This window comes from Corapipo altera, unplaced genomic scaffold (genome assembly GCF_003945725.1).
Source record: "Corapipo altera isolate COAL_440 unplaced genomic scaffold, ASM394572v1 1, whole genome shotgun sequence".
NCBI lineage: Eukaryota > Metazoa > Chordata > Aves > Passeriformes > Pipridae > Corapipo > Corapipo altera.
Window position 1 is genome coordinate 37,475,858 of NW_020884873.1, and position 23,265 is coordinate 37,499,122.

At 38.7% G+C, this 23,265-nt stretch overlaps 1 protein-coding gene across 1 annotated transcript in view; it reads left to right on the plus strand.

The window, feature by feature from the left end:
• Positions 1 to 23,265, plus strand: part of NELL2 (neural EGFL like 2) — a 147,800-nt gene that overhangs the window by 58,285 nt on the left and 66,250 nt on the right. The window contains exons 10-12 of the mRNA XM_027658873.1: positions 5,935 to 6,026; positions 8,771 to 8,873; positions 11,869 to 11,997. Of these exons, the coding sequence (XP_027514674.1) occupies positions 5,935 to 6,026; positions 8,771 to 8,873; positions 11,869 to 11,997 (324 nt within the window). The remainder of the gene's footprint in view (positions 1 to 5,934; positions 6,027 to 8,770; positions 8,874 to 11,868; positions 11,998 to 23,265) is intronic.

Sequence of the window (23,265 nt, forward strand, 5' to 3'; positions counted from 1 at the left end):
TAGATTAAATCCTACATAGGCAATAACTATCAAGATCTGGAACAACTAATCATCAGGTAATGTCTTGACTGTGATTCACTCTGTCAAATGAGAGGACTTAGGAAGATGAAAGATGATATGCTTCCCCAGTGAGATACCAATCACAAACTAATCAAAATATCTTGGGAAGCATCTAACCAAGCAGAAATTAAATCTTTGCTGGACTTTTCCAATTACACAATACTAGTCCAGATGTTCATGTTGCTGAAACATCTTTATTTTTCAAGGAAAATAAAGACAGGAAACACCATCATCATGGGATGTTAACTGGGTGTGACAGTTGCTGTAAGGAGACAGGAGGAACATTCTGTTCCACTTTGCCTGGATGTGGGTTCCAATGTCTTAGGATGAAAGTGAGGCAGAAAAGAAGTTGATAGCTTTGTCATTCTAGAAATCTTTCCAAGTATGCTCCATACTTACCAACCAGACAATCTTAGGTTTTAGAACCTTCAGATAACTTGATGGAAATCTGCCCTTTGCTGTTTGTCAGGATGCCTCCTAGGTGGGCAGTGGAAGAGGAGTGGGCTGGCAAGAGAGCAGGAAAGAGACAGAGGCATTTATGGCAGTATTGAGAGAAGAAAAGAAAGTGTGCACTGACAAACTTATACCATCGCTAAGCCCACTGGTATCTGTTATGTTAAATAAATACAGAACCAGGGGTACTGTTGTAGATGAAATGCCTTTGTGTTTTTGGCTAGGTTATCATGGGTGAGAAGAGAAAACCTAAGTGATAGTGCTCCAGTTTAGAGCTTCATAATGTACCTTAGTTCTTTCTGCTTTTTATGGAAGGAACTGCCCAAATAGGGTAGAATCCTTCATGTTTTAGAGAACACTAGTAGAAAAAAATAATCCAGGTAGTCTTTATTTTGATGATTTTAAGAATAAATATCCCTTTTGAATGTAGTCAATGAGAGCAGCAGTACATAAGAAGACATGCTTGTGTTTGTACTTAAGAGTTGTCAATTTATTTTCAATTAATTTTTTTCAATTGGGCATTTATTACTTGTTGGGTTTTCTCTCTTTTCTTTAACATAGTTTGGTCGTTCTGTATAGACAGGTCCCTGATACCTGGGAGCTTTAAAATCTTGCTGACAAAGCCACAGCAAATTGCTTAGAATGTTTATTTAGGGGAGTTCAATGGATGAGATGTAATTTTCTTAGCTGCCCAATGGAAGCAAGGTCAAGTGACATGGGAAGAACTCAGAGATGCTGCTTGCCACTGTAGGGAAGAAATTCACGTGGCCAAAGAGCAGCTGGAGTTGAAGCTGTTCAGAATTGTGGGGGACAATACAAAGAGTATTTTTTCTAATATATTAATGGCAATAGGCAGTACAGAAATATCGTTGACTTGTTCTAGGATGAGGATGGTCATCTCACAGACAGGGGCAGATGCAAGGTGTCTCTGTCTTCAACATGGATGACAGACCAAGGGGGTCAGTGCCCTGAACTGGAGGACCTTGACTGTGAGAATGATCAACTCCCAGTCAACCCTGGAATTGCGCAGGATCTGCTGCTCCAACTGGATCCCTATAAATCTATGGGGCCTGATGAAATTCTTCACACAATCCTCAAAGATCTGGCTGATACCATTGCAAAACTTCTCTCAAGGATTTTTGAGTGGTTTTTGGAATCCGGAGAGGGAGGTCCCAGCTGGTTGGAAGTTTGTCCTGATTTGTGAGAAGGGCAAGACGGAGGATCCCAGAAACTACAGGTCTGTCAGTCTCACTTCAGTGGCTGGTAAAGTATTGGAGAAGATTATTCTGGGAGGTATTGAAAAACACCTGAAAGACAATGCAGTCATTGGTCACAGCCATCATGGCTTCATGAGAGGAAAGTCGTGCTTCTTCAACCTGATTTCCTTTTATGACAAGGTAACCCACCTAGCTGATCAAAGGAAGCCAGTTGGTGTCATCTTTTCATCTTTTTGGATTTCAATAAGGCTTTTGATATTGTCTCTCACAGGATCATTGTGGACAAACTGTCCAGCACACAGATGGATAAACATATCATGTGATGGGTGAGCAACTGGTTCATGGGTTGTACGCAGAGGGTAACAGTGAATGGGATAACACCTCACTGGTGACCTGTCACTAGTGAGGTCCTACAGGGCTCCGTCTTGGGCCCTGTGCTCTTCTACATCTTCATAAATGACTTGGATGATGGACTGGAAGGGATACTAAGTAAGTTTGCACAAAACTGGGAGGACCCATTAAGTCCCTCGAAGGCAGGGAGGCCCTGCAGAGAGACCCTAACAAATCAGAGGACTGGGCAATCACCAACCGTATGAAGTTCAACAAGGGGAAGTGCTGGATTCTGCAACTGTAATGGGGTAACCCTGGATGTTTGTACAGCCTGGGGAATGAGATGCTGGAAAGCAGTGCCATGGAAAGGGATCTAGGGGTCCTGGTCAATGTTAAGTTGAACATGAGTCAGCAGTGCCCTGGCAGCTAGGAGGGCCAACCATGTCCTGGGAGGCATCAGGAAAAGCATCGCCAGTCGGTTGAGGGAGGGGATTGTCCCACTCTGCTCTGCACTGCTGCGACCTCACCTTGAATATTGTGTGCAGTTTTGGGCACCACAGCGTAAGAAAGATATAAAACTCTTATAGGATGTCCAAAGGAAGACAACAAAGATGGTGAAGGACCTCGAGGGGAAGCCGTATGAGAAGCAGCTGAGGTTATTTGGCAGTTCAACCTGGAGAATGGGAGACTGAGGGGAGACCTCAATGCAGTCTACAACTTCTTTGTAAGGGGAAGAGGAGGGACAGTTCTCTGTGCTGACCAGTGACAGGACCTGAGGGAATGGCCTTGTAGTGGGTTGACCCTGGGCAGATACAAGGGCTCCAGCACACGTACGGTTGTCAGCAGGCAGCCATTAGAGACAATGAGTGCCTCGGGTCCTGCTCCTTGCCTCAGCTTTTATATCTGGGTTGACGTCATATGGTCTGGAATATCCCCTTGGTCAACGTGGGTCAGCTGGCCTACTTGTGTCCCCTCCCAGGATCTCGCCCTCGATTGAAGAAGGAATGTTACAGTGCTGTGCTCAGCAGTAGCCAAAACATGGGTGTGTTATCAACACTCCTCTAGCTACCAATGCAGAGCATGGCACTGTGAGGGCTACTACGGAGAAATAAATTCCAGCTCCATGACAAGCCTGAAGTTGTGTCAGGAGAGATTTAGGTTAAATATTAGAAAAAAGTTCTTCACCCAGTGGATGGTTGGATACTGAACAGGCTCCCCAGGGCAGTGGTCGCAGCTCCAAGCCTGACAGAGTTCAGGAAGCATTTGGATGATACTCTCAGGCACATGATGTGACTCTTTGGGTTGGTTCTGAGCAGGGATAAGGGTTGGATTTAATGATTCTTGTGGGTCCCTTTCAACTCCTCATATTTTGTTATTCTGTCATGGCCAAGTGTTCTGGTTGTGGAGGTGGGAATGTGAACACTACTTGAAATTTCTGGGACTCACACAGGCAAATGTCTTGAAACATGCACTCCACTGCCGTGTTCTAACCCTCGAGAGTCTTCGAGTATTTGAAGATACATGGGAAGGGGCCAAGGGCAATCTAGGCAAAGCCATCTCTCACACACAGAGACTTTCTAAGTTTTCCTTGTTTCCAAGGCTTTATGGAGGAGAGCTGATTTTCTTGCAGAAAGCATTTGTGATACTGTGTCACTGCATTACAATGGTTTCATGTGCCAAGACTTCCAAAGGCTGTTGGTGGAATAAAAAAATATCTTTTTGTTTTCACACTAGGCTGGATGTGTTCCCTTGATGGCTCTTCTGTGTATGTTATTTTCTGTGTTTCTTTGAAGAATCAGAGGTTTATTGCTGTTAATAAGGAGACTGGACTTTGAGGCAGTTTGGGTAATTTTTTTTTTTAAGATATCTGTGTCGTCCTACTCATACGTTGAGAATATTTTGGCTTTAGGAGTGTGTATTTTCCTCCAAGATAGAATGACAGTGATTTTGATGTATTTTGCCTTTCCTGTGAACAGGCATAGTCTGCCTGTTGGGAACATGAGGATGTGTTAAGTTAACAGTTCATTGCTTTTGTGTGGTCCTTCAGTGTTGCTGTACTTCATTTTTTCCTGTCACATGTAGTTGTTCTTAGAAGCTTGAAATGTATGAGGCAAGGGAGAGGGTTTAATGTATGAATATTTCAGTTTAGTGTCATGGGCTTTAACACACAGAAGGTGATATATATGACTGGATGATTGTCTTGTCCTGTCTGGATTCAAGATCTCTTAGTCCCTGGTAAAGATTTATATAGAATTTTTTCATATACTTCCTTCTAGAAGAGCTTGTTTTCTGGGACAGGAAAGAGACACCGTATTGAGGTTTTTTGATTCTGGCTTTTCTTTGTGGATGTTGTACAAACTTCCTCCTTCTGTTAGCCCTAGGACTCTCCTCTAGACTCTCCCCTTCAGCTCTTTTCTACACTATCTTTATTAAGTCCGACTTTAAACTCTGCTGTTCATGGGATTTAAAGTGTTGTAACATGCTGGGATGTTAATTCTTGAAACTGCTGTGCAGGCTTATATCACACAAGATACTTCATATTTTATAAGGTATAACTCATATTTTTGAATTTAGAAAAACATTTTTGTTGTTGTACCTATCACTTCTTTTTCAACATCAGTTACAAAATTTTACTTTTTACATGCTGACAAATTAATAAGAAGGAGCTGCAAGTTAAAAAAAAGTAAAGCAGAAATTAAAATAACAGGAGTAATGATAATTAATATAGATCATGCAAAATAAAAACAAACAAAAAACCCCATTCTTGTACTTTAGATATTTTAAAATGTCTAGAAGTTGTAGCCTATTTTAGCAGAATAAGTAAATCTCTCTGTCAAAGTATAATTGATTTGTGTCTCCAAATCCATGATTAGCAAATTAGACCTCTAACATGTAATCTAGAACTTGGAAGTTGTAACCTACTCCTGTTATTTCATGATTATGGTTACTTGATGAGCCTTGACTGTGTCCTAAGCAACAGAGACAGACATCTGATTTCCTATACCTAGCAGTTATGTTACTCAGCCTTTAAACTTTGCATAATGTAGTTGCTGTAATGGGCCCATTAAAAACGAAAAAAGCAAGACAGTTTACTGTGAAGATCTTTTATGTAACTCTTAAATACTGAATACAAACTTTAGTGAGCAATCCAGTATGAGCTGTGTCAGTGTGCAGCTGTAAAACCCGGTGCTACCAGAGCACAGGAATGGCACCAGGCCAGGTCATGGTATAATAAACACCAATCCTAGGGATTCTGTCATTTGATCATTGAAGACTTGAGTCAGTTCCTGTACAGAAAATTCATATACTCTAATATACTTCAGCAGTAATGGTAAACAACTAGGATAATCAAGATACAAATACATAACGTTTAAATGAATGTGATGAAACATCAGAAGGCTGTGATAACAAATAAACATGTGGCTTCAGTGATCAACCTTTATCATGTGACTTTCCTCTTCAAGAAACTAATTATCTATTCATGCCCTGGCACTGCTCTCACAGTTCCATCTTCCTGTGCACCCTTGAGTTGTGTTGCAGGCAGTCATAGCTTCCTTAGTGTCACCTGAGACACGTCTCTTCTGCTGTCTCAGTAGCTACCTGTACTCTATATTTCTTCAGTATCCTTCACCTTCTACTTATGTGTGCTTTTCTGGTTATTTTTGGGTTTTTTTTCTCCTCTGATTTTTTTTTCTTATGATATACAAGAGTCCTAGAGATGGGTTTAGAATATTCTTGCAGCCAGTTCAGTCTTCTCGTTTTGAAATGCAGTTATCTTTAAGAAAATGTATCAGTTCTATAAACAGAGTGACAACACTTTTATACAAAATCACTGTGTTTTTTTTTATTTTTTTTTTTTTATTTTCCTCTGAAGCGGTGTGTGTGTTTGAAGGCAGAACCTACTTTGAAGGACAAAGAGAAACTGTGTATTCAAGCTCAGGGGACTGTGTTCTCTTTGAGTGCAAGGTAAGAATACTGTTGATGGAAAAAAAATTCTTGCATGTTAGAATTATCAAAGTCCCACTGAAAGAAACTTTTGAAATACAGACAGGTCTACCTTTAGAAGTGACAACAGAAAAGACATTTAATAGGTGCTATGTTTATTTTGTCTTACTGAGTTCCACATAAAATTTTGCAAATAAATTTACTTTGCATAGCTGGAAGCTTTGATGATGCAGCTTGACAATCAAGCAGCATTCTTTCCTCCCTAGATATCATCTCCATGATCAGTAGTAGAACAGCAGCAGACCACCTTATGTTTCCATGTGCAGTGTTACTGTTCAAAATTATGTGCTCATGTGTAAGGGGGACATAATTTGGAATTCAGGATAATTATTAGAGGAAAATCTAGAGAAAAAAGAAGAAAAAGACCTGATACACTAGGTGTCTGGTATTTCTAGTGATGGAAATGGGGCAGGGTTATGCTTTTTATTTGTAAACAGAACATGCTTGTTACTGAATCAGTCTTGCCATGCTGCATGAATAGAGCTACTCTTCAGGGTATAAATGCACTTTAAGGCAAAATATACTCCAGGGGCAGCTGTGGGTTGAGAATTGCACAAAGTGCTGCAGTGGGTTGCATGTTGTCTCTCCAGGGGAGGGATGGGAAGGAATCATGTCCAGTTAGAGAGCTGCGTGCTGTGGAGTTGACAACCTGAACGCACACTTCTAGGGCAGAGAAAAAGAGGGGAGCAACTCCTCTGGCCATGCAGCTCTCAGACCAATTTCTGGAAATCTCAAACATTTTCATACAGTTGTTAAAAAGTATGTTTTGCAAAGAAGAACTGGGGACTCTAGTCTTACTGTTGCTCATTTTAATCTTTGTGAGCTTACTTTCTGCACTAGGTGTTTTGAAACCCTTTTGAGAATGGAAAGGAGAAATTGGCCAGAAGTAATTTTGGATTCAGCTGTAGACTTTTCAGGGCTGTGAGCTCATATTTTGAACATGACACCTGAGACATGAATTCTCTGATTAGTCAATGTATATAATTAACAATCACCAAAAGTTATGTGAGGTTGCCTTGTGTTTCTTACAGCTGGCAATTGCGATACTGTATGAAAAAAATGCCTCTGTTGGCTGGGCTAGTCTGTGTTTTGCTGATTAGACTTGTTTGCTGGTAGGCTGCCTCACTGTCCTGGTAGAAATAGTAAGCAGCAACTTTAGCTGATTGAAATGTTGCTTTTTCAAGGACTGAAGTACACACAGTTTCTGCTGAAGAGCCTTGTGAATGATAATTCAGAGCAGAAAATCCATATACTATAACCTATGTTGGTCAGTTAGGAATTCATAGGCAGGCACTATATTATTACTACTCAAGTTCTCATAAAAGGATATAAGTAATTACTTCAGGCCAAGAGATATTAATAGGAATGGCGCAAGTACTGATTTCATGCTTGAAGTCTTATACTGATGTTATCAAGGCAATGTCCTTTTTGTCTGCACGTAATTAGAAACATCATGTTTGGTTTTGTTTGTCTGCTGTGTTGTGCATGCTATAGGCATGCACTTTTCTTTTTGAATATTATAAATAAGTGAATGAAAAATTATCTTCCAAATTAGAATTTATAGAAGAATTAAATGCAATCCAGACTACCCTGATTGATATTATTTCTATCAAAGGTAAATTTATCTTGTGGGATTTCCTGGTTTTGTTTGTCCTAGTGTAAAGCACATCTGTGGTTGGTTTGCTTTACTGTATTATCAGATTAAGGTTGGTTTCTCTGTCAAGATTGTTTAAGGTAAAGTTTGAAGTTTTGATGTTGGCCATTGTGTTCATGTTCATCTTTATATTTCATGCTTAAAGAGGATTTAAAATTAAATGCTAGACCCGTAATAATAATAATAATAATAATAATAATAATAATAATAGTAATAATAATACATGCAATGGCGTATGCATGATTTTAGATGCTTTCCTTGCACGCAAAAATGCAGGGTCCTGAGTTCATTGAGCTCTTGTTTTAACCAGATTGTTTATTTTAAGGCAGATACCTCTAAGGAACATGCTATTGTTTGCCTTGTTTTCTTTCTTTGCCATATCATGACTAGAGCACTGCAAAACGCATTATTTAGGTCCTAAAGGTGGCACATCTGTGGTAGCCAGATTACTAGGCAATCATTTTGTGTGGTCATACTGCAGTGACTTCATGTGACCTGCACTGAGTGCCTGAAGATATTTAGATACCATCTTGTGGTATTGTACATTTCCAGATGCCTGATGAAAACTTAACTGAGAAACCCTCTCTTTCCTGATAGGGACTCATGCCAGTTTCCTTCAGTGTTACTACCACAGCAGTGAGATCAGAGATATTCCAGTTTGATTTTACTTGCTGTATAAATAACAAGCTTCTTTAGAGTATTCATTATTGAGGACCCTTGCTTCTGGAATCTACTGCCTCAGTTTTTAAGAAATAATTGTTACTCTTTCAGGCATAATGTTAAGAAAAACTTCTGAGGCAAGTTGCTTGACAGCTAAGATAAGAGAATGAGAGTTGTTGCCACACTTTTGCTTCTTTGAAAAGGTTTGAGTATAGAGGAGTTCCTGATGCTTCTATTGTGCTATGTTGTCCTCTCAAATGGTTTTTGAAGGTACCTGGAGTTTGACCTAGACAGCTTTTTGTTTGTATATTACAATGCTAAAACTCCACTAAAGTTATAATTTTCTTTATTTCCTATCTCACAGTAATAATCAATTCCCTCACTTTAACAGGACCACAAAATGCAGCGTATTCCGAAAGACAGCTGTGCAGTTTTGAACTGCCCAGAATCTCAGCAGATCCCCTTATCTCACAGTTGCTGCAAAATCTGTAAAGGTAAGGTAATAGCAGGATATATATAAGCTCAGTGAGCAGGACACATATAAGCTCAGTGTAATTTTCCATTCTTATAGATTATATAGACTTTTTTCCTGATAATCTTGAATAGGACACTCATATGCATGATATCACTGTAAATCTTAGGAAGCTGAATAGGTAACAACTGCGCTGTGTGATCTGAAAATTGTTTGTAAAATGCCTAGTAGTGTAAATTCTGTGAAACACATCTATGTGTTTTATTCCAGCCAAAAATGAGTGCAAAGTCAAAGAAATCATATATGTAATTAGTGATTTAATACCCATCACCCACTCCAGTCTCCAAACAAAATGGGATTGGAGAAATATCCGTGTTCGCCAGCATCTTTCCGAGGTGCTTTGAGATATCTCTTTCAAAGAACTGTTCATGCTATGCAGTTGTTCAAATACTTGAGTAACTTGTTTACCTGTTTGGGTTTGTAGTCTGCATCTATAAGCAGGAGCTTTAGGGAATAATTTTGTATGCTGCATACCTTTTTGTGTTACACCCAGTCTGATCCTTACCAAAGGACAGAGGTATAGGAAGTGCTCTGTGTCCTTGGCCCACTCTTTTGATCTGGACTAATACTGGTATCTTCAAAGCTATGAGCAAGTGCATCTTGAAGTGACTATGTCTTCTATAGCTAAATATGATAAATTGATACCTGGCATGAAAGAAGATGTTAGACTCTTGGACTGATTTTAGGTATACTTCAGTGAAAGTAAGAGTGCAGCTATAGTTGTTTTTGTGCTACTCAGCGCAAACATGAAGGTTATGATTAATGACATCAAACCGAGAGATAAGAAAGAAAAAAAGAATTTAAGAGGAGATAGGTCTTGCAGTCTGTCTCAGTCAAAAAGGATTTTTTAATGATAATTTTCTATAAAATCTTCAATGGCATAGAGAGAATTCTGTTTCTTGTACCTGGTGTAGCTGGAAAATATCTTTTGGTTGGGTGCTTTGTGAACATTTTCAATCCTCCCTGAACTGTGCTAGCTTGGCTTCTCATGAGCTGAGGAGCTTATTCTTTGAACAAGAAGTTGCTGTAGGGTGTTATTTAACACCATGTATTTTGCTTATTAATACAGCTGATGCATAAGTGTTGAGAATCTTAAGAATACCAAAAAATCAGTAAAAAAGCCCTCACCGTTTCTGGATGACCTGTATCCTTTCTGGATGACATGTATCTTCTTAGTTAGCTAATACCAAAATCTGATACAATCCAATACAGGCCAGGAAGTCCAGAATATTACTTTACCATGAACTCAGGATTCAATGGGAAGGAGAAAAAAAGGCAAAGAGTAGATGTCACTGTGGCCAGAGGTTCCTCTTGACACATACACACACACTTCTGCTGTCATCAAGGAGTATTGAAGACCTTCTAACATGGTAAAAGGGTAGAGCATTTTGCTCCTTAATGTCCTATGTTAGATACCAGCACTGTGGTAGCTGTGGTAGTAACATTACCTAAGCATATCTATAGATAGCAGAGGGACAATCCACAGCAGGAAAGAGAGAAAGAAAAACATTAGCCTCTCATCACAGTAGGTCTGTGATGTTTCCAACATGACCATGTCATGGGGTCTCAATACCAAAACATTCTGCCTTTACAGGCTCTTCTGTTTCCTTGTCTTGTTTTGCTCTGTTCCTGTTCCTTCACGCTGTTCCTGATCTGTCCAAGTGCAAAAGACCACTTTGACCTGATCCCCGGGCACTCTGTACTTCTTGGAGTGCTTGTTAAACTAAGCTTCTGTGAGGTTAGGGGAGAAAGCTCTTTCACAGCAAAGTATGAAGAAGAAACCAGGTGGAGTGATAAAAATAATAATCTTTTCTGCTAACAAATACTTATTTTCTATTTTGCAAGAGTCTTGTGTTACAGCCTGATTCCAGCTTGCATTCTGTAGCTGTTGCTGTTATACCACTCCTGGTTCCCTGAGCCTGACCCATATTCCTCAGTTCTCCTGTGGTTTTGAGAGAAGAAAATAGTTATTGAAAAACAGTACTGTTGCTTGACCAATTCCAATACTTCAATGAAAGAAGAAAACTTGAAACAAATAAAATTAGTGATAAAACAATGAAGGAGACAAGCTCCACACCTTTATATACAGATGTGGAAACTAGAAGCTTCAAGTCAGTTACTACAACCAGCTAGATTTCAACACAATAAAGGATGATTTAATGGTGTTCAGCAACATAGCATCATTAAATTTCATGAGAGCAAACAGAATACATTAAAAAAAAAACCTACTGAGTTTCCAGCCTGGAAAAGAACTTCATAATCTTAAAAATATTTAATTAAGATGCAATGGAAAATGGTCACAGTAAAAAGGAAAAGAAAAAATAGGAAAATAGGAAATAGGGATGGCTAAAAGATGAGATTTTAAAAATAAAGTTCTCTGGAATGGAAAGGATGACGCAATAAGGGAAGAGTTCAGTCAATGGAGCTTGAAAGGAAGAGATAAGGGGAAGAATAAAGCAAAATAAGTCAATGTTAATCAAAGACTTCTGGTTAAATGTGGAAGGATTTTACAAATACACCTGGGAACAAAAAGTGCTAGGAAAAAAGTAATCCCACTAGTAAGTGAGATGCTGAGTGTCTAAAGGTATTGAGCTCTTTTAAAAATGTTCAAAGAAACAAAAAAAAATGACAAGAAATGTATAATTAAGATATGTCCTGTAAAAATACTTAAGAATGACAAGGAGACAGTAAGGGGATTTAAGCAAGCCAGCTATCCAGCTGCTTCAGATCAATGCCATAACCTGAAATTGAATTGAAGACCTAGAAACGGTCTGTTCTTGTGGCCTTTACTACTCCTTTCATCCATTTCATACTTGGTACAATTTATTTTTTTATATCTCTCAGACAATAGAAAGGTATTCTTTGACCTAACAGAAAAAGATAGGACTGTCTTTGACAGGAGTGTTTTATAATCCCTGGATTCTTTTTAATCCTCCATCATGCTTGTTTCTGTACAGGCCATGACTTTTGCACTGAAGGACATAACTGTATGGAGCATTCTGTCTGCCGAAACCTAGATGACAGAGCTGTCTGTAGCTGTCGAGATGGTTTCCGAGCACTTCGAGAAGACAATGCCTACTGTGAAGGTAATACTTTGTACAAATGCTTAGCTCTGTTGTATAAGTCACTTTGGAATGAATGTACTGGTGCATAAGTTGTCAAAGGGATAGACCTATTCAGCGCAATGAATTAGGTATGCAACATGTTGATCAACTAATCTCTTCAATTAAGTTCTTTAAAAAAATAAAAAATCTGATCAGCATGGAGGTGACCAGTTAATATGACTGAGGTCTTGAATTAGAAACATGCTTCTATCTTCTCTGTGGTGACCAGTGACAGGACCTGAGGGAATGGCCTGAAGTTGTGTCAGGGGAGGTTTAGGTTGGATATTAGAAAAAGGTTCTTGCCCCAGAGGGTAGTTGGGCCCTGGAACAGGCTTCCCAGGGAAGTGGTCACAGCACCAAGCCTGACAGAGTTCAAGAAGTGTTTGGATGATCCTCTCAGGCACGTGGTGTGACACTTGGGGCTGGTCCTGTGTGGAGCTAAAAACTGGACTTGATGATCCTTGTGGGTGCCTTCCAACTCAGCATATTCTGTGGTTCTGTGGTAGAAAATTTTCCTTTTTTTCCCCGTGATATTCAGATACTCAGGCAATCTAAAATCAACCATTTGAAAAACGTAAGGGTATAGCAGTTAGTTCCTCTTTTCACTGCTGCCTGTTCCCATTCTCTCTCCCCAGGAAGTAAGAAATACTAGACTAGTATTGTTAATCACACTGAGTAAAGATTTATTATTTGAATTGCTCTTATGGTATCAGGGAGCAACAAGCTACTTAATAAGAAGAGAATCATCTTTACAATCAAGCATAATCAGGTGAAAAAACCCCATCCCTACTCCAGCAGCAAAAAGCCTAAATCCACTTCACAGTTTCTTAGTATTTGTGTTAACTGTTGCTGTTCCTCATGAAAACCCTGATTCTGCAAACACATAATGCCAGTGTGCTGTCAGGCCATTCTTACCATAAAGCTTAAGTGCTGGCAACAGAATGGACTTTGACTAATAAACGGTTTGGTTCAGATAAAATTGAAAGTCAAATATCAGTGAGTAGAGTTTAAGGTACTCTGCAGTCCCACCTAATACCTGCATTATTCTCTGGTGATGCACAATAAATGGGTAGAATCAAGGCCTTTTAAGGTTGTTCCTTTGCCTGAACTCTGATAAAGTTAATGCCTGCAGCTTGCTTGAGTTAGTAGCTGCATTAATGTCAGTGGAAATTCTCATCTCTAGATTTAAATTTGAGAATTTGTGGCTGTTTTCAGGAAAGGAGTGTATCGTTAATTCTGCTTCATATGCATCTCTACTTAATGTTTATGGTAAGCTCTCTGATTGAAGCTGGTTTTGAGAATTAGAACTAAATATCATACAGAAACAAATCCCTTGCCCTCATCATGTTCCAGCAGGCATCTGACATCAAGACCTACTGTATAACCACTTTTTATCCCATAGCCCCTGGAGACTATGCTGTGGCTTAGGCTGTGGATTTGCATTTATGGGAACTCGCAAGCCATTTCCTGTTTGAGGGGATTGCTGTAGCAATGTAGTTATGGTGAAATCAGGTGCTTTGAGAAGATTTTTTCTATGGCTCTATTGTCACTCCACTGAATGAAAGCATAAAAACAAAATATGCCTTCTTAGTGATCTTTGGGTCGCTCAAACTAGTCTGTTGCTTTGTGTGGAACTTGCCAGGCATGCCATAAGCAAAAAGAAGAAAAGAAGCTTTTTGATCAACATTGAGAGTGAAATGTTTGATGAGGACAAAGCAGATTATCATGTGTGAGGCTGATGCATTTATATTTTAAGTACATTTACCAGTTTTTGCAATACATGATTTCAATACAATGATTTTTTGAGAAGATTTCTTGGACCCATTGCTTCTGTATAGGTAAATAACATTGTTTCTGGGTGGTAATTATCAATCTGCTTAACTGCTTTCAGAGGATGTGTATAAGTGAATAAATAGTTGGGACACATTATTTGCAAAGAAATAATAATTTTCCATATTAATGTGTTTGAATGCATTAAATTCTCACTTAAAAATGTTCCTTTTCCAGGAACACTTGGTCACATTGAAGCTAAGGGATGTAAGTTCCATTAAGAAGATGTGCCCATGTGAGCAAAGCTCAGGAGGTTGGATTCCTTCCATAAGAGGTTCTCCCAGCCAAGGGTGAAGCTACCTCAGCAGGAAAAACAGCCTGGCTTTGTTGCTTGTTACGTACTGTAGCTGCAGTGTAGGCACCACACTTAACTATGCACAGTTGGTACGTGGGTCCAGACCTGGCCATGGCTGTCCATCCCTGACTCTGAGGGTCATGTGCTGGTAGGACTGGAAATAAGGTTACAACTTGAAGCTCTAAGATTGTTTTTGTGGAAGAGAAGGGACAGGGAATTGAAAGACCCATGCTTCTTTGGAGTTGGGCTTTCAGTATTGTAACCCTTTTTCCAGTCCAAATATCTCTTTGAGCATTGAGGTTTTTTATTTCTGGAAAGTGACTCTTACCTTATTACTAAACTAAGTAACAGCAAAGGGCTCAATAGCAATAGTGTAACACCAAGTCTTTTTAGAGTTCTGTACCTCAGCTTGAAAGGCTGAAACAGTCCCAACCTCCCTTTCAGATGGCCTTTCTTCATTCTGACGTTATTGTGGCTTTAATTGCAAGCAACATCATGTGTAGAAATGTCAAGTAAACACAAAGCCTTTCAGAGAAGGCTTCTTGTAATGGTTGGAGCCTGTAGGTATGAGAGCTGTTTCTATGTTTGCACTTCACAAACTTCAAATATTTTGCAGAATTGCATGTAATTGGTTCTGTGTTAGAGCCAAATTTCACTAAATACAATCCTGATTTGTGCCTCAGCACTGTTAAAATTCAAAGAATAAAAAGAAGTAATGATGGTCCCATTGGCAGAGCTTCTCCTTAACGTAGAAGAACAAATATAAAAGTATTCAAAACTGGGTTCAGTGTGGGTCTGGAAAAGCTGCATAAATTTCATCTGTATGGTGGAAGGCTTTGGCTTCTGTCCTAGAAAGAACTTGTGCTTTTCGAAAGCTGTGTGATGTCCCTAGATACTGTTATGGTAGATAACTTTCTGTTTTATAAATATAGCATTTGTTAATATTTATGTCACAATTAGCTTTCCCTTGGAGGACTCTGTAAAGCAATAGTTAAAGAACTGGGATTTCTTCATTTAGTTACTATAAGCCTTATTCCAAATACTTTGAAATCTATTTTTTGCCTCAGGTTATTATGAAGTTTCAGATACTTTGTGGGCAGGTTTGGTACGGATTATGCTGTGCTGCCCAGGTGTAGGTGCTTTTAAATATAGCATCCTTGGTGTATAGCCTACCTAACATGAACATTTTACAAAAACAGATGTTCTGATGAAGTGTAATTAGTTTCCCCCAAAAGAACACCTGCAGTACTCTCAAACTGATGATCACCCTCCAGGATATATTTCAAATAGTGCTTAAGGCCCACTACATTTATGATGATAGAGTTATGCTGAAAATGTTTTTAAGGATAAAATTTGTGACTCTTGGCTACCAAGATATTCTGATGCATCTAATGGAGTATATTTCATCTATTTCTGTGCAAAATCTGATATCACTTCAGAACTATTGCTAAGGATTGCTGGTTAAATGGTGAGGAGAGCAGGCTTAAGAAAGAAGACAGGAGAATACAGTATTCTTTTTGTAAAGACCAAGACAGAATATGACCTGAGGAAACCGAGTATTTTGCCTGGTGCAGAGGCCATTTTACATCACATACTGATTTGGGTCACAATAGAGTTATTTTTCTTCATAGCAGTCTGTATGGTGCTGTGTTTAAGTTTGTGACATCATTCTCAGCAGTAAAAACAGGTGTACTCTTTCAGGAGTGGCTGTTGTTCAGAGACTGGTTGGGCACCAATCTGCTGGTGGGAACTGGAGAGTGATGGCCTTTGAATCACTTTTTTCCCCCTTCCCCCCCTTCACTTATTAAGTGGTCTTTATCTCAACCCATGAGTTTTTTTCTCACTTTTGCCTTTTCATTATGTCCTTCACCCCACTGGACAGTGAAGCAAGGAAGCAGCTGGTGGATGCTAAATTGCTGACCAGGGTCAACCCTTTAGCCTTCACAAATTTAGCTTATGGGTGTGTGAATCGTAATGTTTATTTTTTGATATTTGGAAATATAGTTGTACTAGTTGCACAGTACACAACATAGCTAACGACAGTTTGGGATCATGTAGTAATATTAAAGAAGTTTTTGTGAAACCATTTTCCGTTTATATTCTGATTTATCCTTTTTCCTAAGTCCCTCTTGTAGCTTCTCTGCTGTTGTCAGTGTAGCAGATGAAATTAGACCAAAGACTGAGTGACTTTGTCTGCTTTGAGAATTGCATCAGCTTCACTGAGGACTGTTCCTTGAGGGGAGAAGGTTTTCAGTTAAGAAATCTCCTTTTGAATAAGCTGGCTTGATTTGAATCATTGTCAATGGAGGGAGGTAAGCAGTCTAAGAGTATAAATTGTCTCTTTCCAGAGATGTTTGAAGCATGTCAGAAATGCCACTTAGTTGGACCTAATCAGGTTTCCATTAGCTCAGAGTTGTATGTTCTCATTCTGTTTGGAAAGACTTACTAATTTATCTCTGTGGTTGCATAAAATTTCCAATGCATTATTCCGCCCTCCTCCCCAACAATATAAGCATTACACTTCTTCACTTACCTAATTACCTAATCTTATTGTCTTATTGGTTTAAACTACCGGATTACAAAAGTAAATTATGTTTTCAAAATTATTATGATTTTACAGTTTGCAGTGACAAGAAAAAATCTTATAAGACATAAATAGTAATAATCAAATTGCAGTAGAATATGTGTTGCGTTGTATTGGCCAAGCACAGTTATCAACAACATATTTTTTGTTAAAGTAGGTGTAATATTGGTAAGAGTGTAAGTAATGGAGATAAACCCCAGGGTATTAAAATATATTCTATTAAGTCCTCTGGGTCTTTGATAACCAGAACTGGGCTTTTTCCTAGCTTTTCTGTCTTCATGGTATGCACTATATTTTTTGGATGAGAGTCCTACATAGGAGCTCTACAGTACTGTCAGTTTTGTGAACCTGGGAAGGTTACCCAAGCTTCTCCCTTCATACATAAATTCTTTTTTGTAACTGAAATGTGATGATAGTATCACATATAGCTAAGAAATAAAGATTTCCGTCTTCATCAACTGGCAGTGTTTGAATCATTACCTTGTCATTTGGGGTTGGGTTGGAAAACTAATCAAGCAGAAAGAAAAACTTTTGCTCTAGGAGGGCAGAATGTTATTTCCAAATTTCTATTAAAAACTAATTAAATATTATTACTATCAAAATGGAACATTAATATTAAACAGTATTATGTATTATCAATTATTAATATTTTTCTCATCAAAGGCAGTGAGTGTCATCTTATTTCCATCATTATGTTGCTGATAAATCTAAATATGAAGAATTATCAAGACAAGAATTATCAAGTTTTAATGTATCAATGTGTTAGAGTGGGGCAAATCCTTCTTGTCTGCCATGGCTCTAATTCAGGAAAATAATAAAGCATGTTCCTGACTTAAAGTGTACAAGTAGTGTCCCCCATACCAGTTTATAAAGCGTGATGCATACTGGGGTACAGATAGTTCCACCACTTGTACATGTGCAAATTGCAGGAAGTGATTTAGTGTTATTAGATTTTATTTACTTTTACAGGAAGTATGTTCAGACTGATTCTATCATCCACCCATAGCCAGGACTGACAGTGATTTTACTTCAATTAAAAACAAAGCTGAAACTAGTCACATAAAGGGACCTTCTTGAAAAATCTTTTAAACTCCTCTGTGCTACTTGTTCCTGGTGAGGAGAGGCATTATTGTACTGAGAGCAGCCCTTTTCCACCGGCATTAAAAACTATGATTCGTTTTGGTTTTAAATGAAAAATTAAGGTTAAAGTTTTCATATTAATTAATTAAATCTGCAACCTCTGAGAAAAAGAGAAAAGAAACTAAAGCCTTAGTTTTGTTCTTGTTTTCCTTTTGCTAATTGCTCCAGTTTTCACTAGTAGCTGGGAGGTGACTATTGAAATAATTAGGTGCTTTAACTGTGCTGAAAAGTTCCCACTGCCATCTGGTTGGGTTTCTTTTGCAACTTTTAAAACCTCATTCTAAAAGTGTGACATAGTCTTAACAATGCATAGAGGCTGGATCCGCAAGAGCTGTGAGAAAGACCCAGAAATGCCTTACAAGCTGAATTTAAAATAAATATTCTTTTATGAATAGTACAGAGCAATAGCAGTGTTTGTATCTGTTATGGTACTCTGGCATTACTCACCACTTCTTTCTGTAAAAGAGGCAGCAATCAACTGAATAGCTTGCAAAAAGTGTGCTGCATGGTTTAGACCCTACCCAGACCCCAAATGCAGTCTAATACACCCACAGGGGCCTTATCACTGCTTACGGGTTCTGTCTTCCAAGGAGTTTTAAATACATCAATGCAGTACAGTCTGCATTGTCTCTTCCTGAGAAGAATCTCATACATATTTGTAGTTTCTATACAAAATTATTAATGCTCCTCATTACCCTTTTAAAAAAGGGGAAAACAAAACCACTAACAGTGGTATTTTGAAATTCTTGACATTCACAGTTGAAAATTATGAGAATTTGTCATACTGAAATAGAAAAAGAAAAAGATTGTTTTGCAATTCAGATTTAAAGACCTATTTCTCATGAAGTGCAGTGCTGAAGGTCATGAACTAGAACCTCAGTAAGTTGTTCTGATTTTTGGAATTCACTAATTAATGATATACAACATCCCTTTTATTATCAGTATGCAACAGCATTAAACTAGCTGTTTGGTGCCTAAGGAAAGGTCCCCTGGGATGCTTTCATGTCTGATGGATAACGGCATGTAATTACTTTTTTTGTCATGTATACACTACCATATGAATTAATTTAAACATATTAAATAGTAAGAAGATGCAGTTTGCCAAGTAAAACATTACATGATGGTAGAAAATATTTGTTTTCAAAAATTTCCTGTGATATATATTTTTAAAACTATATGATGTATGTGGATTCCAGTGATGTTTTTTTTGAGATTGAGATGAAGACTTCATTTTCGTGCAAGAGTCTCACATTCACAAGTAGCCATTGAACAATATCTCCTACTGCATGTTTTAACAAGGACAGTTTTATCTTAAGTCTGTCTTCCTTTCCAAAAACTGGGGCAAGTTGAAATAAAAACAACTCTTTGTGCTGATGAAAATGATATATCTGAAACACAGTAATGATGTATTTGTGTCCTTTCAAAGCTATATAGAGCATCTGTCAAGGAATGTAGACCTTGAGTGACTGCCTTTATTTCAAGAATATTTTCTATCTTAATGGCCCCCTCTCTGGCTACAGGAGAATGACAGAGAAATCATGAACTTAAGCAAAGATCAGAGATTGAAAATAGCATGAAGGGGAAATCACCAAGATGTGTACAGTGTGTATATGTGTTATCTGTGCAGTTTAGTTATGGGCTAGGAAAGAACACACCTTGTGTGAAGATCCAATAATTAGAATTTATTTTTAGTCTAATTAAAGCTTTAGCAGTCTAGTCAAGACATAACAACCTCTTATTAGTTTAATTACAATAATGCTAACACTAATAAGCCAACTCACCCAGATACTCTGAAGGTCTTTTAATAATTCAATAAAAATCAATATACACAAGTAGCTGTCCAGTTCTTCTTACCTTCCCTATGCATTGTTACAGTGAGTTTTTAGCAGCCCAAGTTCTTTGTTGGGAGCAGCATGATAGGGATAGTGGAAGGTTATTTTGTTTTTTCTCCTTGGTCTTTGTGTATACTTGAGGTTATTTTTGTATGCCTTAACTCAGTATGTTGGATATGCTCTTGAAGTTGCTTCACAAGGCTAGATATATTATGATTCCTTATGCTGTAGTGCTTTTCTCTTGGAGGGAGGACACACAGCTGTAGAAAGGTTGGCATAAATAAAAGTAATAAAATCCTCCAAAACAAAACCCCCAGTTTCAGAGGTAGATCATATGTATGTTACTTCTTTTTTACAAAAATTTTGCTGTTGGAACAAGGCTTTTTACTGGCTGTTGGCAATACCAAAGGCACAGGGGGTAAAGAGAAGAAAAAGTGAAAAATTATCTATAGAGGGTAGGAGTGGTAATGCCTATAATGGTCCTGTCAGCTGAAATAAATAATGTCAGAGATTGTGAAAAAATACACAATTTTGATTGAAGTTGATGTTTTACATCCTTTGTGAAATATGTCAGTTGGAAAAACTGCTGCAGTGGATTTGACAGAGCAAAGCAAAACACAAGTGAAGTGATGGTTTTGTGACTGACTAGAATAACAGTACTAGTTAAACCATAGGCTTGCCAGGTGATGAAGAGCCTAGAAATAGTAGTGAGAGGAGGAGGAGTAAGGACTGTGCCGGAGCCCCAAGATATTTTGTCCTCTTAGCAAGTGAGAAAAGGTATGAGCAAGAAGAGGCATATAGAAGGATAGCGTTATGGAAACCAAAGCACACAAGATACCGAAACCAGGCTGTAGGTGACACTGAAGGGACCCTGAAGAGAATAGGACTTTGGGAATATGATCAGGGAAGTGAGAGAGACCCTACTTGGAGCACTTTTTTTAGAGCAATGAGCTGGGAAGTTCTAGTGTACTAAACACTGGAGCAGTTGGGAAGGAAGAGTTTGAGGATGAGTTAGTGTGTTTGATGGTGGAAGGAAAAAGCCCAATACTTTCACAGATGTGTAAGCTGGTGGAAGCTTGCTTCAAAGTTATGGTCTATTCTTTTTCTTTCAAAGAGTAAGAGCTGGTGAAGGGATGGGTTGAACACGGGAGGAGAGACAGGTGAAAGAAATCTGCAGACAGGACTAAACCTACTCAGGTAAAAATAATCTGAGGGAGGAAAACAGCAGAGAAGCTTGAAGTCAAAGGGAAAAGGTGAGAAAAGAAGGACTTGTCAGTGGAGGGATGACAAAGAGAAAGTAAAAGGACAGAACTTTTTTTCCTTTGTGATCCTGTCCAGGATACAGGACAGGTTGTGTTTGCTTTAAAGGTTTTAAGACCACATTTACTTTTTCAATAGTGTTGATTGCTGTGATCGATCACTGTTCTTTTTCCTCTTTTATAGTCACTTAACAATTGAGTAACATTTGCTGAGCAGGTAAACGTGGAGCTTGGCATTTATAGGCTGTGCAGAAAGAATCTTTCATTAATATAATACCATGGGGATTTTATTTGTTTTGTTTTGAAGTTGTCAGTCTAATCTACTGTGCTCTTGTGCTCAGGGTAATTTTTGATGCACTTATGAAATAATTTTTTATAAATAAAGCTCTGCATGCTCCTGTTCCCTCTCTTCCTAGGCGTTTATTTATTTGTTGCAAAAATCCTGCAGGAGCATCTCCCTGGCCATCATATAGCTCTGTTAGTGCAACCAGGGAGATCACTGGTGTTAGACACTATTGAGTTTTAAGGGAAATGGCTGGAGGCAGGATACTATCCATAAAGGATCCTCCATTCTGGAAATAACCTCTTCTCTTAACAGCCTGTATTTACTGACTTAGTACCAAACTCATTTGTTCTGGCAGGCTTTTGTGATGGATAAAGGCAGTAATGTATAGGGAGGCCTAAGGAGCGGCTTTGTTTGTTAGTGTGAGGCTTTGGTCAACAATGATTTATAGATTGCAGGTCAAGTTCTCTTCTTATTAATGGGATTGTAAAACATAACTGGGAATTTTACTCTGGGGAAGCAAAATCATTAGGGTGCAGGAGGAAGGAATACAGGGAAACATTTCTTTGGTTATATATTTTGCATGAATTTTGTTCAAGTGCTTGGGGGGATAAAGAAAAGCAGGGTTTTTTTCCATCTTTGGTGTTTTTGCAAGTATAAATAAAATCATTGAAGTGCAGATTCCAAAAACTTTTGCACTAACCAGTTTTCCCAGAGGTACCCCTTTTATCTGTTCCACTGGGAACAGAGCAGGTTGATGATCTCCATGACTACACTGTTGTCAGTACATCACAGCTGGTGGCTCAGTATCACATCACAGACTTGAAGCACACAAGCCTTTATTGTTGTATGTGTAGAGTCATTGGAGTGGTGCATTTATCCTATTGAACTGACTTCAGTATCTTACTGAGTGAACAGTAAGACATGAATGTGCATTAATATGCTAACTAGGCTTTTTGGCAGGGGGAAATTAAGATAAATGTTGTAGGCTTTCTTAGATATTGAAATGCATCAGGTTTTCTGTTGTGGATTTATATCTAAAGGTGACATGCTGGTTTTGGCTGGGGTAGAGTTAATTTTCTCGACAGTGTTTGGTATGGGGCTGTATTTTGGATTTGTTCTGAGCACGAGGTTGAAAATATAGAAATGTTTTTATTATTGCTGAGCAGTGCTTACACAGAGCCAAGGCCTTTTCTGTTTTTCATACTGCCACACTTGCGAGGAGACTGGGAGTGCATGCGAAGCTGGGAGGAGACACAACCAGGACAGGTGACCCAAACTGACCAAAGGGATAGTCCATACCATATAATATCATGCTCAGTATATAAAAGAGGGGGGGAGGAAGAAGGGGGGGATGTTTGGAGTGATGGCGTTTTCCCCGGTCACTGTTACGTGTGATGGGGCTGATCACCTGCCTGCCAATGGGAAGTGGTGAATGAATTTCTTATTTGTGAATGAATTCCTGCTTGTGTGTGTGGCTTTTGGTTTCCCTATTAAACTGTCTTTATTGCAACCCATGAGTTTTCTGGCTTTCACCCTTTGGATTCTTTCCCTGATCCTGCTGGTGCGGGAGTGAGTGAGTGGCTGCGTGGGGCTTGGCTGCTGGCTGGGGTTAAACCATGGCAGATGAATAAAGGGCTACACCAGGGTTTTCAATAAGTAAGCAGGATGAAAGGGCTTTTATTTTGGTAGATTTGAAAGAGAACAGATGTTGTGCTCCTTCCATGCTCCAGTTCAGTCTTCCTTGATCTCTAATACCTTAACCTAATGTATATGAAGCTTGCATGAGGAGTGCTAAAAGGGGAATGGAATAGTATGCTTTTAGTGTGGTCAATCTCTGTGTGACTAATTGTCATTTAACTGTTACTTTATCCTTTTTTGTATTAATTATCTTTATTTAGTGTTAAAGTTGCAAACTGTTTGCTAGAGCAGCTTCTTATCTGCTGTGTGTCCCTGGTGTAGAGGGTCTTTAGGTGCCAATGTAACATAACCATGTGATATAGCAATAATAGAGAGCTGGGTGGGAA